The 18,532-nt window shown below is 41.0% G+C and overlaps 1 protein-coding gene across 16 annotated transcripts in view; it reads left to right on the top strand.

The window, feature by feature from the left end:
• Positions 1 to 18,532, top strand: part of ATP8A2 (ATPase phospholipid transporting 8A2) — a 569,987-nt gene that overhangs the window by 340,445 nt on the left and 211,010 nt on the right. For all 16 annotated transcript variants that reach the window (XM_025462677.3, XM_035717600.2, XM_025462679.3 and 13 more), the window contains 2 exons: positions 3,490 to 3,673; positions 7,521 to 7,631. In XM_025462677.3, coding sequence (XP_025318462.1) covers positions 3,490 to 3,673; positions 7,521 to 7,631 — 295 coding nt within the window. The remainder of the gene's footprint in view (positions 1 to 3,489; positions 3,674 to 7,520; positions 7,632 to 18,532) is intronic.

Here is an 18,532-nt window from a genome sequence, read left to right as displayed (position 1 = left end):
AGATTCTCTTTCTCTCTGCCCCTCCCTCTGCTCACTCTCTTTCTCAAATAAATTAATTAATTAAATCTCTTTTAAAAAAGAAATGTAGGGGAATCCCTGGGTGGCTCAGCAGTTTAGCGCCTGCCTTTGGCCCAGGGCGCAATCCTGGAGTCCCGGGATCGAGTCCCGCGTCGGGCTCCCGGCATGGAGCCTGCTTCTTCCTCCTCCTGTGTCTCTGCCTCTCTCTCTCTCTCTATGTCTATCATGAATAAATAAATAACTCTTAAAAAAAAAAAAAGAGGAATGTAGGGGCACCTGGGTGGCTCAGTGATTGAGCATCTGCCTTTGGCTCAGGTCATGATCCTGGGGTCCTGGGATCAAGTCCCATATCATGCTCCCGGCGGGGAGCCTGCCTGTGTCTGCCTGTGCCTCTGCCTGTCTTTCTGTGTCTCTAATGAATAAATAATAAAATCTTAAAAAAAAAAAGAAATGTAGCATGATTTAACATTAAAACTATGAGCTACTTTGAGCTAATATGTTGTACTCCTAGCTGAGAAATGTTGCTGTATTTTGCTTGAATATCAATAATTTCCCCTTGCAGCACCCCAGGGTACTTACTGGATTGCTGGGATGCAGGGGTTAGATGTTATGCAATTTTCAAATGTGTCCAAATTTTTTTTCCAGTAATCGAAGTTTTGCAGGTAGGGCAGGAGATAACATGTGTCTCATACTGGCAAGTTAACAATGATTTCACATAAATACATCAACCATCTCATGAGATTGGTGGTTCTCATTTTTCCAGTTTTATTCATGGAAAGACAAGAACTCAGAATTATTTCCTCTGTTTAAATAGCAGAGGGAACAGGAGAAGGTCATGCTCAGTTATGTCTTCTCCACACCATATTTGGCCTCTGCTTCTGTTGAGCTTAGAGATGAAATGGGAAATCACATTTGTGTAGCAGATTAGAATTGTGAGAGCTGTGTCTGCCAATCAGAAGTTTAATGAGAGCAGAGTGTCAAGGTCAGCCCTTGGCTCTGGTACAAGTAGCCCTGGTACAAATGTGGAAGGAAGAGCTACAGCAGTGTATGTTTAGGTGCCTGGAAGGTCAGTGATGGACAGAGTAAAGCTTTCAGTGATTTCATGTTAGGATACATTACAATAGGTGTAGTAATCTGTTCCAGGGAGATGGGGATTCTGTTCTATTCTGCTCTGCTTGTAGCTGTCTGGAAGATCATACTTGGAAGTTATTTGTAAGTTCTGAAGCATGCCTGTTAAATCATGGGTGAAAGACCTGGGACTATTTAGCTAGCAGACACTGAATTTTTAGAGGAAGGATGTGGTAAGTGTCTTTCTTCCTTCCTTCCTTTCTTTTTAAGATTTTCTTTATTTATTTGAGAGCAAGAGAGAGAAAGAGAACAAGTGGTGGGGAGGGGCAAAGAAAGAGACAAACAGACTCCCTGCTGAGCAGAAAGCTCAATGCAGGACTCTGTCCCAGGACCCTGAGATCATGACCTGAGCTGAAGGCAGATGCTTAACCAACTGACGCACCAGGTGCCCCTAGGTATCTTTCTATTTCAGCCTTTCCAAGAGTTTGAAAAGAAGAGTTATACTTGTTCTAGCCTAACCCAGAGGACGGAATTAGTACTTAGAAGTATGCTTAGTCTATCAACCACAAAAAAGTAATAATAATAATTTTTAGTGGTTGCAATTGCCCCAGGAGGCAGTAAATTCCCATTATTGAATATCACTGTGAAAAGGATAAAAAGAGATAGATCATTCAACATCTATCGTAAAGGCCTTTCAACCTGTAGATTCTGTTTTTCTAACTTGCTAATTTTTATTTCTTTGAGCAAAGGCTTCCAGGGTACCTGTGCTTTAAATTCAGTTTGCCATCTCACCAAACAGATACGTCTGTAGGTTGGTAAAATTAAATAGGTAAAAATTAAGGTAAATTTTCAGTTTTTTTGTTGGAAACCAGTATTTTGAAGGTCAGAGGTCATATAAGAGGTCATAGTTGTACTGAGTCTTTGAATGTCTCTCTTCTAGTTTACAAGTACAGTATCTATATGGGTGCAGCCAGTATACCTCTGGGAAGCCTGGACAGGCCTTTTACTATGAGAGTGCACATGTACACACATGTGGTGTATGTGTATGTGCATGAGTGTGTTTTAGTTCTTCAAGAATTTACCTATAGGGATCCCTGGGTGGCTCAGTGGTTTAGCGCCTACCTTCAGCCCAGGGTGTGATCCTGGAGTCCAGGGATTGAGTCCCACGTCGGGCTCCCTGAATGGAGCCTGCTTCTCCCTCTGCCTGTGTCTCTATCTCTCTCTCTCTCTCTGTGCCTCTCATGAATAAATAAATACAATCTTTAAAAAAAAAAAAAAAAAGAATTTACCTATAAATTTCCCAAAGTGACTGTCAGCTCACTGGTTCAGAATTTAAAACAAATCAGTCCTGAGGTACTAATAGTTTTCTCAAGTCATTGTATTATCATCTTACACTCTAAGCAGACACTTCATTATAATTAATTAACATTGCTAGGACACCTGGGTGGCTCAGTGGTTGAGCATCTGCCTTGAGCCAAGGGGGTCCTGGGATCCAGTCCGGCATTGGGTTCCCTGCAGGGAGCCTGCTTCTCCCTCTGCCTGTGTCTCTGCCTTTCTTTGTGTGTCTCTCATAAATAAATAAATAAAATCTTTAAAAAGAAATAATTAATGTTACTGTGCTTTAGACCCCATAGATATATTGGGCCTTCTTTCCAGATGACTGGAGGACTTATGAAAAATAACCCACATTCTTTGATTCCTTGCAGAAACAACCCCTTTTCAGCAAAAGCAATCTTATCTTCCCCTTTTGGACTGTGCTTTTGCACAGTGGAGCTTGGGTAGACTTTCTGTCCCTGTGACCCTCTCCGGCCCAATTCTTAATTCCTTCTGCCTTGGCTGCCTTCAGACGCTGCCTCCATTTCTGTGGAGAATGGGAAGGCTTTCTTCTTCTCTCTCCCTCTGGTCCTCTTTCTGTATTTCTCAAGCCCTGCCAATTTTCTTTCCCTTTTGTGAAAGCAGATTTTACAGAAAATTCCCTTGCCAGCCCTAGGTTGTGTGTGATGTACAGCAAAGCAACAATAAGGTCTCTGCTCATTTTTTGATTTATTTGGAAGACACTTCCTAAGACCTCTGTAACCAGCTTCCCTCCTTTATCATTAAGGGGGGTGGTGGGGCACACATGCCCCTGAGGAGTTTACATGAATGGTTCCCACTGGGCAGAGCGATTACAAACAGGCTGTGTTTTAAGTTAGTTTTGACTTGGGTATTTCATCTGTGAAGTTGGCAAATACTTGAAAGCCACAAGCTACTGTTTTCTGAAAACTTCTTTGCACATGAGCATAAAATGTATGTATTGGATTTGGAAATTGTCCAATAACTGCCCTTTTAATGCATCTAAATGTAGATTACAGCTGTTTCCTCTGGAAAGATGCATAGAGTTATCATTTCTTTCTTCTCTTACAGGGTGTCTCCTCTGCAGAAATCAGAGATAGTGGACGTGGTTAAGAAGCGGGTAAAGGCCATCACCCTTGCCATTGGAGACGGTGCCAATGACGTTGGGATGATCCAGACAGCTCATGTGGGTGTAGGAATCAGTGGAAATGAAGGCATGCAGGCGACCAATAACTCGGATTATGCCATTGCACAGGTCAGAGGTGTGGTTGACCAGCTGTCCTATCCTGTTGACAGAGATGTCCATTGGGCATGAAGTCCTGATTAATGCTTGACCTTCAGTCCAGCCCTATGAACTCTGCCACCCCTTTTGATGTTGTGTGTAAACACAATCGTCAGAGTATTCAGATTTCTCTGTGGCCTTGATGCTGTGCATTTTGAAGGCCCTGTGGTGCTGGTTGTCATGGTGGTTGTGGGGTTTTTTTGCCGGCTGTGAGTTGGCCAAGCTTTCTGTCCTTTAGGCAGGGCATCATGCCTGACAGATAGGTCTCTGATCCTGCTAATAATAGTCTCTCACTTTCAACTCCCACATCTGCTGCATGTGCTTTTCCTGGTGCCATCCCATGCTAAAGAGTGGCTGTGCTCATTACATCCATTCTCTACCATCCCCAGCCCAGAATCTGTCCTCTTTGAAGAAGGTGCTGGAACATTCTCTCATCAGGCATTTAAGGTTAGGGGAAAGCAGTGGGCTTACAACTGCCACCTTCTCTGTAGCTATAACCCACAGTCAGTAGGAAACAGTGTCCTGCTATTGGGTCAGGTTCAACCTACTCCTCTCTGGATCAGATGTTGCATGCAGAGGCTCCTGATGTGCTTTGTAGTTACTGAACAGATGGCCTGAGGATGAAAGAATTGCCTACTCCTCAATGATGGCCAAAGAGTGAAGGAAAATAGCCAACCTCCTGACCTTAGGTGACATATCTAAATCACTTGGCCTGCTTGATCATCCATAAAATCTAGACCTCACAATGGACACCAATCATTTCCTCCTGTCTACAGATTGCAGTATGTGTTGATAAAATGCCTGCTCATTTGGTGGCTAGCTAGGGTCCCCCCATCATGCTCTTCCAGTGTTTCATCATTTGAAGAATGTGTTAACCCTAATCACATAAGCACAGGTAACAATGGCTTTTTATCCCTTCAAGCTGAAATCAGGGGCTGTGTATAAAATGTGAAAGAGCTTCCAACAACCCCAGGGCTACAAGCTGGTGCTGTGCGACTTTGGGGCTCTGCCTCCCCAGAGGGGGGTTCTGCATTAGATCACCTCTCAAATTCCCTCACAGCTCATGGTTCTGCAAACACAGGGAAGAATTACAAAAATCCTCATGGCTCTGGAAAGTACGTGAAATCAATCTTGTTTCTCTGTTAATTTCAAATAAATAAATCCTCGAGATAATTGATAAAGTAGGTAGGGGAAGGAATTCTGATTTTACAGGCGGGAACGCTGGGGCTCCTTCACATTAGGTGACCTGCCTCGGTTCCGAGCATCCAGGATCAGAGAACGCCAGACCTGTACGTGACCTCGGGGACCAGCCACACACACCTGCCCATTCACTTTCCCAAGTCAACCACTTCGAGGCCTGTGGGACTCATGCTTCCTGTAGTCTGTCAGCAACTGTAGATGTTATACACCCCAGCATTATTAAATACTTGAGTTATAGCATCATGTGGCTGGAAGGGATCTTTAGAGGTTTCCTAGGAGTTCCAGGCAAATATTTGTCTGTCTTTTTCTTTAAAATGTCTGGGGAAGGGAGATTCCATGACCTGCTTTATTGAAACTGCATACTAATAGGCTGTAGAATCTGGAGCAATTGCTCTCTTCAAATTAAAAGCATCAAAGAAATGTAGGGAAGAGAGAGTTAGAGTTAAGGATTTTCTCGCCCCTCCAGTGGAATCGTCTCCACTGCCAAAAGGAGTGATGAATGGCCGCGTGTGTCTGTGGTTCTTCGTTTCTCCTGTCTGTGGTCCCGCCTATGATTACGCAGGGGCCCTGCTGTTTCAGGTAGCATTGCTTCCTGCCTTACACCTTTTCTCCCCGACACTATGCCTCCCCTACTTCAGTGAGAAGCGAGAGATGCCACACTTTCCTGAGTCCCTCTGCCCCAGTGAAATGATAAACGTCTCTGCTTGAAGTCAACATCTTGTGCTTTTGTTGCCTTGTTTCCTGTGGATGAATACACTTTTGATTGGATTGTTGAGGAAGTGCCCTCGAAGGTTATATACAGAAGAAAACAATTGAGCTCACAGTCCTTGGGGAAAATGATGAAATAGGCAAAGCTCCGGTTCTGCTTCTTTCCTGCCTGCGTGTGCTTTTATCCAGCAGGGCAGCCCTGGGACTGCCAGCCGCCCCCTGATCTGCTGCCTTGCCTATGGGCAGCCCGTGCCTGGGGCCATATGACCCTGTGCCTGCAACCCCAGCTGCCTGTTCTCCTCAGGAGGCCATCATTCCCGCCCCCTACCTTCTTAACGTTTTTTTGAACGACGTCATGAAAATAGCATTTTGATTTAGGGTAATATGTATTTTTTTTTCCTGAAAACAAATCATTGTAGCGCTACAGTTGAGTCATTCTGGATGACTCCAGCAGATGTTCTGTGTGCCCACTGAAGTCTAACGTCAGGGGGTCCGGGTCAAACGTAAACTTCCTTTTTATTTGTTTAGTCAGTTATTTTATGATTCCCCATTCCCCTTTGGAATCCTTAATGAGCTTTTATGGGGAGTTTTATTTTTCCATATGCACCTACTCCTGCCATGTTGAAGTGGCCATTCAGCTTTTGGACTATGTAGTTGAGTGACCTGCCTTACCATTATCTGGAAGAACTCATGAAACGTGATGTCATGTCAGATCAAGCTCCCTTCTTCAGGGCTAATGAAAATTATTATGTGGCTGCCTCTTGAAAAAAGAAATTTTTTAAATATTGCATTTCCAATCAGAGTCCTTCTTTCTACTGATAAATGTAATTTCAAAAGTAATCAGAAATTAATAGGAAGTTTGCAACAGCAGAATTTCTAAAGTTTATGGATGTTCTCCATCGGGCCCAATGATCTCTTCTAAGAGAATGAGCCCGAGGACTGTCCTGTGACTTGAAACTGGGAAAGTTATGTTTTAGTTCAAGGAAACCCAGGGGGATGTCAGTGCAGGTACAAGGCTAATCAATGAGTAGAAATCATGAATTTAAACATGATTGGCCTTCATACCGGAGTGCAACACCGTCCATAGAATGAACCACAACCAAATCCCCTCATTTCCTTCCATCCAGCTCATGTTCACACTTTGTGGGGTCCTTTGTTGAAGTAGGACACAGAAAGCCCCAAGAGGATTCAGGGATTTTATTGAATATGGCTCACTATTTCAAACTGCAAGAGCTGTTCCATCACTGTCACTTAGTATCAGTTAGCTGCTTGTTGTTTTTTTGTTTTGTTTTCCTTGACTGCATAGCACTCTAGTAAGAGGTACTCTGTACTAGCTGGAAGCAAAAAAAGGAGAACAAAATTGGTGTATCAGGTAATGCTGTGTATTTGTGCCTGAGTGTCTGTGCATCTCTGTGCATGTGCAGTTGCTTTTAACCTGAGGACTGACAGTGGAAATAGGCCGTGTACATATGTGCATTCCTGTTTTAAAAAGGGGTACTAGTGCATAAGTGTTCCTGTCCCTTGTTTGTGAAGTCATCATCAAAGCTGATTGAATAGAAGTATCTGGGGGCCACTGTGCTTTTCTTTTCTTGCAGTTCAAGCGACCACCTTCTCCTAAGAATTAAGGCCCTAAAAAAGTATTTGTGTAAACAGAATTCGTGAGAATAGCAATGAGAAGCTCACACTTGCATTTGGGAAAAATATTAAGTACATCGATGTAAGAGGAGATTTTAGCTGTCCTCCCTGGACCTAAGGACTCTCTCTGCCTTTAGTTTCCAGAAGTGAATGGTTTTCTTGAATTATCTGCAGAATCTGGTTTCCTCAATGACCTTATCTGTATCCAGAGGAGATTATGTGACTTTGGCTCCTAAATGATGGGCAATCCTGAACTTTGCCATTTTTTCCCCTTCAGTTTTCCTACTTGGAGAAGCTCCTGTTGGTCCACGGTGCTTGGAGCTATAATCGGGTGACCAAGTGCATACTGTACTGTTTCTACAAGAATGTGGTCCTCTACATTATAGAGGTGAGCAAGACCAACTTCTTCCTTCAGGGGGAAGAGGGCATCTTCACATATTTAAGGTAATTTCGAGAAAGGATTTTGTCCTGTAAAATTAAAAGGTGCTGCTGCTGGGACAGACACACATGACCTCTGCGAAGCGAGAGACACTTGCAGATCAAGGCCTCAGGCCAAGTAACCACTCAGGGAGCCTTTGCGTCCTTGGACCGGGTATAATGTTGTCATTTACACCCTGCTCATCCTTGGGAGGTCAGAGCCTGGGCAGCTGACGTTTGTACCTTTCTTGTGGGCACTGAGATGTTTCCAGGCAACCCAGTCATTCTTTTCTGTCCTAGAATGAAAGGTCCTCATTTCTTGCTATATTTCCCATGGAATCTGCAAGTTACCCAAGCATTGATTCGTTGCCTCTGGGATATTTGGATGATACTCTTTAAATGGGGAAGATGTGGGAGTAAGTGGGGAGTAAACAAATAAGGTAATTAAAAATATCTCGGTGAACTTATTGGGTCGTCAAGCTGGTTTTCAAGATGTTGATTCAATTACAAGCACATTTATTTTACTTATTAGAGGGATTAGAAGGGATTTATACACACCTCTCCTTAGAAGGAGAGGGGGCGGGCCCAGGAAAAAGTGGAATGGGTACTTGCTGTTTGAACTCCGTAGAAGTGCCAGCCACCTTTCTGCTCCCCTTTAGGGACCACTCTGCCACAAAGGTGTAGCTTTTGAGGCCAAGGTGGCTATTAGATTTCCATGTGTGTTTAGAAAAGAGGAAGCAGGCAGTCACTCTGTGGAGAAATAGAAAAGCAGGGATAATTGCATATGGGGTTAATATCTCATTCTGTTACACATTATTTTGTGTCTGATTTCTGAAGTTTTGGCAGAAATAATAACCAAGACATAGATCATCTTTATCTGATGTGATCCTTTAAAATACACAGCTTAGGGAATTTAGCAAGTGGTTTGCTAATGTGACTGTGACTAAACATTTCTTTATGTTCAAATTGTCTACTCTTTCCTATCAAATATTCAGGTGAAACATAAAGGTTCACATCATTCAATCTGTAACCAAACTACTAATGAATGTTTTCCTGAGTTGTGCAGGTTGTTTACTGCACAAAGCTGCCCAGCCAAAAGGGTAAATGGGACAGAAATGTAGGAAAACCCAGAAGAAGATATATATTATTCCAATTTACACAAAGAGTAGCCTACTTGCCTTGTCTGCTTGTCTTGTGCTGTAATACTCAGCTCAGTCCACTCTGAGTAAGAACTTCTAGATGTTATTTGTAAAGGATTTTATAGTTTCTACTTTCCTCCTGTCTACATTTTTTAGAGTCTTTTTTGGCACTTAAATATGTTTGTCTTTCTGTTTTTGTGACTTTTTTTGGTCTCCATGATAGCAGTCACTCCTGAATGTCACTTGGGGTCATAGATAATTAGGGCTGTGGACTAAAGGAGTGTGGGAATCCATGCTTCCACGTGCCATTCCATGTTACACATGCATTTTCAGCTCCTGTAGCAGTTGGCTTCACAAGGTTTCTTAATAATCTGGTTTTCCTCAAAAGCAGCAAATTACAGATAGTCTAGACTTCTTTATCAAGACATTTTACATGAAGCTCCCAACCCTCTAGCTTCCCAGAGCTTCCTCTGGGGCCCTTCTTAGTCATTTACACCTCCTATCTTGCCTTTTTTTTTAACTTCAAGAGGGCTAAGGATGAGAAGAGTACAATTTTTGTCTGTCTGGAAAATTCTATTTGGAATGAGGCCCTGAAAATGCCATGTGAGTTCCTTAAATTAATTAAATTAATTTTTCAATTGTAGTTGAGCCATAGTTGTAAACGGTCCTTTGTAAACAGCCTTTAAAAACATTCTTGATAAAATTTAAAAATTAAATAAAGTCCCCACCACTGTGGTCTCAGTTTTCTACTTAGTGTTGCTAGGAGATTTAATTTGGAAACCAAGAAAACAAAATCCTCAACTGAGCCCAGACAGAGCACTGACTCAGTGTCTATCCAACCTCTGTGGCATCAAGATGTACTCCAAATATAATTTTAAAAACAGGAAAGTACACTTGCATGGTATCTTATTGTGTTTTGAACCAAAAGATCAAAGATTTTTGTCATTTAATTTGCTCCTCTGCAGTGAATATTTTGCAATCTAAAGGTTACCTTGTAACTAATTGAGAATAAATTGTATTTTTTTTGGAGAATAAATTGTATTATATATTATTCTTAAATGGTTTTTATTCTTAAACGGTTTTCTTGTAACTCAGGGAGAAACCCAGGATGTTCTCATCTCAGAGGTCCTCTGATATATGTAACTGTCAGTCACTTATAGATGTAGTCTAAAAGCAGTTTGGCAGATTAAAAAAAGATGCACAAATGGGTATGTGCACATACCAATAGTCTTGGCAGTTATGAGGATCAGTATGATTTGAATTACCAAGAAAGATTGTATGGAAGACCTATGAGCCTGTAATATAATCTACTTGCTTGGTTCACTGACCTATGAAACTTGATTTTTCTGCAGAAGGAATACATGGCTCTATCCTCACTGCAATATGGAACACCATCTGAAAGTTCTCTCCACTCTCATCCCTAGCTCCCTTAGGTATATTCCTTTATGACCTTTTCCTGTGTTTATGGAGCTGTTTACATATACAAACAAATCGTTGCTTTTACATAAATGTCCTCATGCTTTGTAATATGTTCTGCCATTCATGATATACCTACCATTGTATTTGGGGGATCATTCCCATGACTACATATAGATTCATTGTGTGATGTTTCACAGTATGGTTTCCTACAATCTATTTAACCATTCCTATATTGACAGATGTTCAAGTCATCTCCCTTCTTACCCACTAAAAGCCGTGTGGAATAACAGCTTTCCCTCTCAGTAGACCATAACTCTTCTACCAGAATGACAGTGATCTAATTCAAGCATTACCACCACAGCACCTTCAGCACCTTGAACATAACACATGATCAGGGTTATGCATTATCATTTGTACCCCTGGTTCCTTGTTGCTGACAGACCTCAGTGCTATTTGATATGTCATAAAATTTGTTCAGACTGAAATAACTGTTGGTTCAAGTGATTAAAATAGGAACAAAATGATGGAATTGGTGATTTCAGGTCACCCTATCAGTAGGCAAAATGAAAAATGCATAAACCTTGACTCTCCATTTCCTTCCACTGCTGCCTTAATTTAGTACTTCTTACCTGCATGATAGCAAAGACTGCTGGCTTCACACTGACCATCATCTATAATGCACCCAGGATGAGGTTCCTGAACAAATACATGAGTGACTTCAGTGGCTGGCACAGCTTCTAGAACTGAAGTGCTCAGACCTGATGGCAGGGAGTGAATGAGTGCCACTGTCCTCTTCAACTCTCCAAGTTCCTATGGCCTCTGATGAAATCCCCATGTACCCCTGCCCATCATGGATCCCAACTGCCATCAGCCTCATCTCCCACTCCATCCCTTATTCTGTTTTCAACCAGTGCTCTGGAAGTGCCACTAATATGCAATTAGATACACCTTTATTAATTATACAGTTCTGTAAATTAAAACTGGATTTTATCATTAGAAACTAACTGGCAGTTGTCTGTTTGCCTCCGGTAGGAGGCACAAAGTGTTTCTGGAGATGGATCACAAATAGGGTTGCCCAACAGTATGAATGTACACTTAAAAATGATGAGAATGGTAAACTTTATGTTATGTGTATTTTACCACAATAAAAAAAAATGCTGAAACAGTTTTTAAAAGAGTATCATAAGTACCTTGGACTTGAATCACTGGAGGGAAACAAAAATGAGTAGCCAGACCACATGCTTTGGAGAGCTCCCTGAAGGTTTGAAAAACAAACTTGACATGTAGTTTTGTTTTGTCACAGCAATTAAATGCTAAGTTTTGTGGCTGTGACTAGATGGACCATATTTCTCAGAAGGTAAAATTCTGTTGTGGGCTAGACCATGCAGAATCTCCAAGTCTTGTGGAGCTGATGGGGTTCCCTGTGTGTCTGAGGTGGGGGGCAGGTAAAGGAATGAAATTAGCAAAGGTAAGGAGATAGGGCTGGGTGGGATATATAAATGGCTAGGGATGGGGACCTAAATAACTAGACAAGAGTTTTCTTGCTATTGGAAGCTGGAATTCCTTTTTCATTCTGAAATAAGCAAGTGACACAGTAAAAGCAATTTCAGAAAATGTGTATGTCAATATGTAGGGCAGATGGTAAGCAGAGACCTTTAATGTAATTTTGTAGTTTTAACCTTTAATTATTTCACAGAATAATTCATAAGCAGAGAGGAATGACTGATTTTTAAAACTCTGATTTTGACAATGGGAGGAATTTATCTTAAATGTAAAGATTGGAGAAATATTTCTATATATTTTTGAGGTCCTCATTTGACTGCTCTGTGATAATTCCCAAAGAGAGAAGGGTCGCTTAAATTCCTTAAAGTTCCTATGCTAATGTCCACAATAGCCAAACGGTGGAATGAGCCTCAGTGTCCATCGAAAGATGAATGGATAAAGAAGCTGTGGTCTATGTACACAATGGAATATTCCTCAGCCATTAGAAACGACAAATACCCACCATTTGCTTCGACGTGGACAGAACTGGAGGGTATTATGCTGAGTGAAGTAAGTCAGTCAGAGAAGGACAAACATTATATGGGTTCACTCACATGGGGAATATAAAAAAATAGTGAAAGGGATTTTAGGGGAAAGGAGAGAAAATGAGTGGGAAATATCAGCAAGGGTGACAGAACATGAGAGACTCCTAACTCTGGGAAACAAATAAGGGGTGGTGGAAAAGAAGGTGGGCGGGGGGTGGGGGTGACTGGGTGACAGGCACTGGGGGGGGGGCACTTGATGGGATGAGCACTGGGTGTTACACTGTATATTGGCAAATCGAACTCCAGTAAAAAAAATATACAAATAAAATAAAATAAAATAACAAGCTCATTAAAAAAATAAAGTTCCTATGCTATTTAACAAACTAGGAGTTTGTTATTCAGAATTTCCTGAATAGCATACAGAACATAACAAGGAGTTTCAAAGCATAACAGCCTCAGCATGTTAAGCATTGTCTAGGTGTGCATTTGTCCAGCTCAGACTTTCTGAACCCCTAGGAAAAGGTTATTTGGAATGGAGAAAATTTTTAGTGATGATAACACAAATAGGAAAACAATAAGGAAGTTACTTGATTTTAACCTGTATTTTAAAAAATTGTGATACAGACCCCTTAAAACTTTGGTTTTAACGTCTTAAGAAACGTAAAAAGATGCCAAATCATCTGTGAAATAGAGATGAGACTTTGAAATTATGATGATTAGTTGGTGGCCATCCTAATAAAGAGAATAATTGTAAAATAATTGTAACATATAGGTATTAATGTGAAAACCTGAGAACTTTATACTATGTAGGGTGTCTACTTATTTTTGGCAACATATATAAGAAATTCTACTGTTTTCATGGGGCCATTAAACTGGTATGGGATGCTGGCCAGGAACTGGGATGCATATTTAGCACGGAGGGCTAGAAATATTATCACTGAATGAGACAGTGCTTTAAGCCACAGCAATTTGAGACCAAATGCAACCCAAACAACAGAATTTTGTTGAAAGCTGCTTAAGACTTCTCAACACCTGACAAGCCTAAAACAAACAAACAAAAATCCTGCACTCTGGACTCCAAAACGTTCACCAGCATTTCGTTTTCTGTCTTAAAACTAAAACAGTAAAATGAACTATGGTTTGCATATAAACTGTCATTCTAATCCAAAGTGTTCTCAGAAAAGAATTTTGAATCTAGTTTTCTGAAAACACATATGCAGTCTTTTCAGTTGTATTACAGTTTTTTGTTGTTGGACCTCTGAGTGGTTTTGAGGTTTTTTTCTCCATTTTTCAGATCACTATTGTTTGAAAATAATTATATCTAAATTACTTGTAGGCAGTAATTTCTGTCTTTACTGTCTGACCAGCTTCTTATTTGTGGAGGCTTAATTTAAATATGTAAATGTGCAAAGATGCTGTGGATTTGCTCAGCTGTGTTCCAAACTGGCTTTCCCCCACACCCCACCCCACCCCCTTGAGAATAACCCAGACTGCATTGTAAATGGAGGGCAGAAAGCACTGGCCTTGGGTAGATTTTGCTTTAAGTGTTAGACTCCATAAAGAATAGATGTTTTAAAACTTTAAAATATTACCCGATAGCTTTTCCCCTTTTTTGCTTATAATGTACAACTTAAATACATCTCAAAAAATGTTTCATTCTTAATACGCAAAAGATCTCTTTATGGTTGAAGACAAAGCTCCTGATAGGTAGGCTTCTTTCTTTCTTTTGTCTTCCTAGCCAGAGTTGGCTTTATGTTTCCTGATAAGGAGTCCTTATTTGAGGGGCTAGATTGGAGTTATAAGGCTAATGGTAGCATGTTAATAAGTGAAGGTGAGTTGAAAAGCACAGTCAACATATGAAGCTATCTGTAGAGATGGTTTCAAACATGAAACCATCTGTTTTTTAGTGAAAGCTTTAAGCAGATGTCGACCCACCTCTTCTGTGGCAGGTGAAACACGAGGGCCAGGAGCCCTGGGATAAGTTCTGCAAAGTTCCCCAGTTGATGTGGGTGGTGGTGGTATGCACAACCCCAGTGGTTGTATGCACAAGTCTGTGCCAAACCCTTTCCAAGAACATCCCAGCACGTAGAGTTAGTAATTACCTAGGGGGTTCCTATTTGGGGCTGATAGTTGTTGAGCAATAATTACAATTTAATACATTGGAAGGGAAACCATTTTTAGAACATCTTTCCAGTGGGCAGTTTGCAAATGGGAATTAACTAGAAGTAGGAATATTCTGAAGAGTACTTTCCCCTTCTCGTGCATCCTCATTCTCCAGGTCAAGTGCTCTGGGGTCATAGGATCCAGATAAAGGAACCAGACCAATCCCTTGCCCTTGGAAGCAAGGAGGGGATACAGATAAGACTCCGTTACAGTACAGCTTGCTGGGTGCTGGCTCACAGGAAGACCGCATGTAGTACACAGTGAGAGCTCTCCAAAGTGGTGTTTTACAGCCGTGGGAGCCTCAGCTTTCCAGGATGAACTGAGCTAAGACCTGAAGGATGAATAGGAGCTGATTAAGTGAGGGGGACTGGAGGAGAGCAGGTTGGTGAGCCAGAGAGAGGCCCACACCTCTCTGCCCCACTTAACCCTCTCTGTTTATTCCAGCTCCGAGATAAATGTCAGAAGTCACCAGGCCCTTGGTAAACAAGAGGGAAGAAGTGTCGTTGCTGGGGTTTATGTTTCAGTAGGAAGATGGCTGCAAAACTGGCTGCACATGGGCTTAGGAATGTTCTCTCAAAGCTGACTTGGTTGCTGCCCATTTATGGAGCTGGAAGTTTATCAGCAAATGGGGAGGGAGGGGTGACAGGGAGGAGTTGTTACAAAGCCAGAGAAATATTCAGTCTGGAGGGAGTCCCCTACAAGATATACCATCACTTTGAACTTTATAAAAATAGACTCTTGCTTGCTCCCTTTTTACATATGACAATATATGCTTTTTTAATGATGTTTTTGCAGCTGTTTTACCTGAAAGGATCATTATAAAGATCCAACATTCTAAAAAAATGTATTTAGGCATTGATGTTTTAAAAATTGAGTCTCTAACTCCATAAAACCTCCCTGAGTGGGGAGAAAAAGTGCAAGTCCAAAAACAAATCAATGCAAAGAACTCGGGGTAATGTGAATTTTGAGAGGTCTATTGTGTCTTATTCTAGGGTGTCCAGTCTTTCCTCCCCTCCTAATGCTGTGGCAGAAACGAAGCAACCCTAGCAAGGGCGGTGGGGGGGGTCAGCTCATCACCATGTGCATTAAAGCCCTCACTTATTCCTTTCCATTAAGTTCTATTTCATTCAGACATTGCACCTGCATAATTTAGCATGTGTGCTTGTCATGGTGAATGTTATTTCTATTTACCAAATTTCTTCTGACTTCCCTAAGGGCAGGAACCCTTTCTTTCTGACTTTGCCCCCAGACAGGACTAAATGCACAATGCTCAATAAGGAGATAATTAGTTGAACACATTTCAGTAGAGGCTGACATGTCAGAATCTATTGGATTGTGTCTGTGTGTGTGTCTGTGTGTGTGTGTGTTTAGAATACAAGAGAAGATTATTTAAGTAGCATATTGTATTTCTGCTTTCTTTTTAGGAAATACCTTTCTGGTCTAACTTAAATCATTCCTGGTGGAATTTTCATACAAAGAACTATACCCTCTAAGTATTAGGAGATTAATTATTTATATTTAGAATTGTTTAACCTCATCCTTTGAGAAAGAATGAAAGATAATTTTGATTGCATTCCTACCTTAGACTACCTTTTATGTAGGTGAAACTTGTAGATTTTCACTCTGGTGAAGTTGATTTTACCAACTAGGTTTTTCTTGCCATTTTGCTCCATTTGTGTTGCTCTTCTATATTTCTTCTTGCCCTTTCTTCTGCTACTAGAGACTAGCTTTCCTAAGACTTTTGAAATCAGTTGTCCTTTAATTCTTAAAATTAATTTTGTGAAAGTGTCTAAGCACAAATCCCCTGATCATGCCTATCTATCCATTTTGATCTCCATGTACAGCCATGAGCACTCTTCTGAGCAGGTAAATATCAGCAACATTTGATTAAGGGTGGTTGAAAGTCCAAAATCAAGAACAGAGACTTCAGTTATAGGCTGTGGAAAAGATAAGGTGACAACAGAAAGAATACCTTCTGTAGCAGATAAGAGGAAGGTAGTGGGAAGAGGCACCTCTTACTACCCTCCCACTACGAATTCATAACGTAGTGCTCCAATGATGGAAAATAATCACATTTTTTGGACAATCCTGCATTTGCTTTGAGAGGATCGGGAGCAGGTGCCTTATCTTCTCCTTTTTTTTTCTAAATTGGTCAGCCTAACTTAAGAAGAGAAATAGATTCTAGCCCATAGTTCTAAAATACTTTTTGGCAAGCAAGTAAAATGTGTTTGTGATCATGAAATTCATCCTTCTTTTTCTTGGATTTAGGAGTCTTTTGGATTTGATCTTCAGTTAAAATAGCTTCTGTGAATAAGTATCACATCAGAGAGCTCATCTCTCCACTAGTAAATGCCTGTACTTTTAAGTGGTAAATAATCTTCATTGCCTTCTGACAACTCACTGGAGCCAGTATATTGGTTTTCATCTGAGCCAACATACTGGTTTTCCAACAGGTGTTCTGGGAGTTTAGAGTGCCCTTCATTCCTTAGTTGCAGTGCCCTGGCAGATTAAGTGAACTATTTAAAGAAGGCTCAGGAAGTGATGTATGTGCTTTCTTGCCTCATCTTTCAAAGTGAGGAGAGGCAAAGTAGGTTAGTGTTATTACATACTGCTTATACCTCTGGAGCATACCGATAAAAGAATATTGATTAAAATGTTGACCTCTTTTATCCAGGGATTATAGGATAAGGTTTATTATTGCTCCTTTAACTAAGCTGCATGTTGCATGTTGTTTTGATGACCTTTTTGTCAATCACTTGTCAATCTGCAACTTACTTCTTTGTAATATTAAGTACTAACAAGAAACTTTTACCTCCTCGTTAGCCTTGCCTTATTGGTTTCCTTTATTCCTTTGAAGGTTTTTATTAGTACAGTATACTGGTATACCACTTCCTTTTTTTGTTAGGTATAATTACTGTAATAAAATAATCCCTTTCTAGTGTACAGTCTGAATCTCAACAGATGCATACATACAATAGCATCATTGCCACTACAGTCACATACAGAGCAGTGCCAGTACTCCAAAAAACTCCCTCAGCCCCTTTTGTAGTCCTGACCCTAGCTCTACATCCTGTCCCTAGCAATGACTGGCCTGTTTTCTGACTGTACAGTTCTGCCTTTCTTAGAAGGCTCTGTGAGTAGAATCATACCAGTATGTGGTCTTCAGTGTAACACATTTGCAATTGTCCACATTGCTATGAGTATCAGTGTTTATTCTTTTTAGTGCCAAGTAGTATTCCATTCTGGAAATAGGGATTCCCATGGTTGGGGAGTTTCTGGAAGCCTAGTCCCAGGGGTTGTGAACCAGGGACCAGGATGTCATTGGACTGCAGATAATATAGTTTAAGGAATAACTTGAGTAAAATTTGACTGGAATAATACTGATCATAATAAGGCAAGATGATGGTGGTGGAGGAGTGAGTTGGCCTGCTGAATACTTTCTGCTAACCTTTCTGGGGAGGAGAAGGGCCAGGCACTCACAGACTTGTTTTCTTACAACCACTCTTCCATCTGCTGTCTCACTGGCAGTAGCCATGAATAGACAGCAGCAGGGTTAGGGTGGGGTGAGGCTCGGCAGTCAGGCCACCTGGGGGCTTTTCCTCTCCTGCAACTCTGCACATGCCTTCTCAGTGTCCACTTCTCTGTAAAGCAAGGACAATAAAGTACATACATCAAAGAGTTTGTGAGGATAAAGTCAAACCATACAGGAAAGCCTTTAGCATGGCGCCAAACCATAGAGTCAAATTAATCCTTTAGCATTATTTTAAGGTATTTAATATTTGACCAATCTTTTGACTATAGTGTTATAGGTTTGAGGCTTTTCTAATTCATCCTTCATCCCAGAATAGGATATCCTACAATAGCAGACAGTCATCCAGTCTACCCTGTACCAGGAACCTTTCAGGATGAGGTAAGTCTCACTTTTGCCACCTCCTTAGACAGTTCTACCTTAAATGTAGCCCCTCTTCTATGCTGTGACTGTCTATAATCATTGTAGAGCAAAATAACCATGATTCAATCTGGTAGATTAATAAAGTTTGCTTGCCTCTTGTCTGTGTATTGCTAACAATTCAGGTGTTAATAAGTGATTGTATTCCAGTCATGTGGTCATCTGTTCATAACTG

Source organism: Canis lupus, chromosome 25 (genome assembly GCF_003254725.2).
Source record: "Canis lupus dingo isolate Sandy chromosome 25, ASM325472v2, whole genome shotgun sequence".
In the NCBI taxonomy this organism is placed as follows: Eukaryota; Metazoa; Chordata; class Mammalia; order Carnivora; family Canidae; genus Canis; species Canis lupus.
This window is presented reverse-complemented; position numbering and strand designations above follow the sequence as displayed.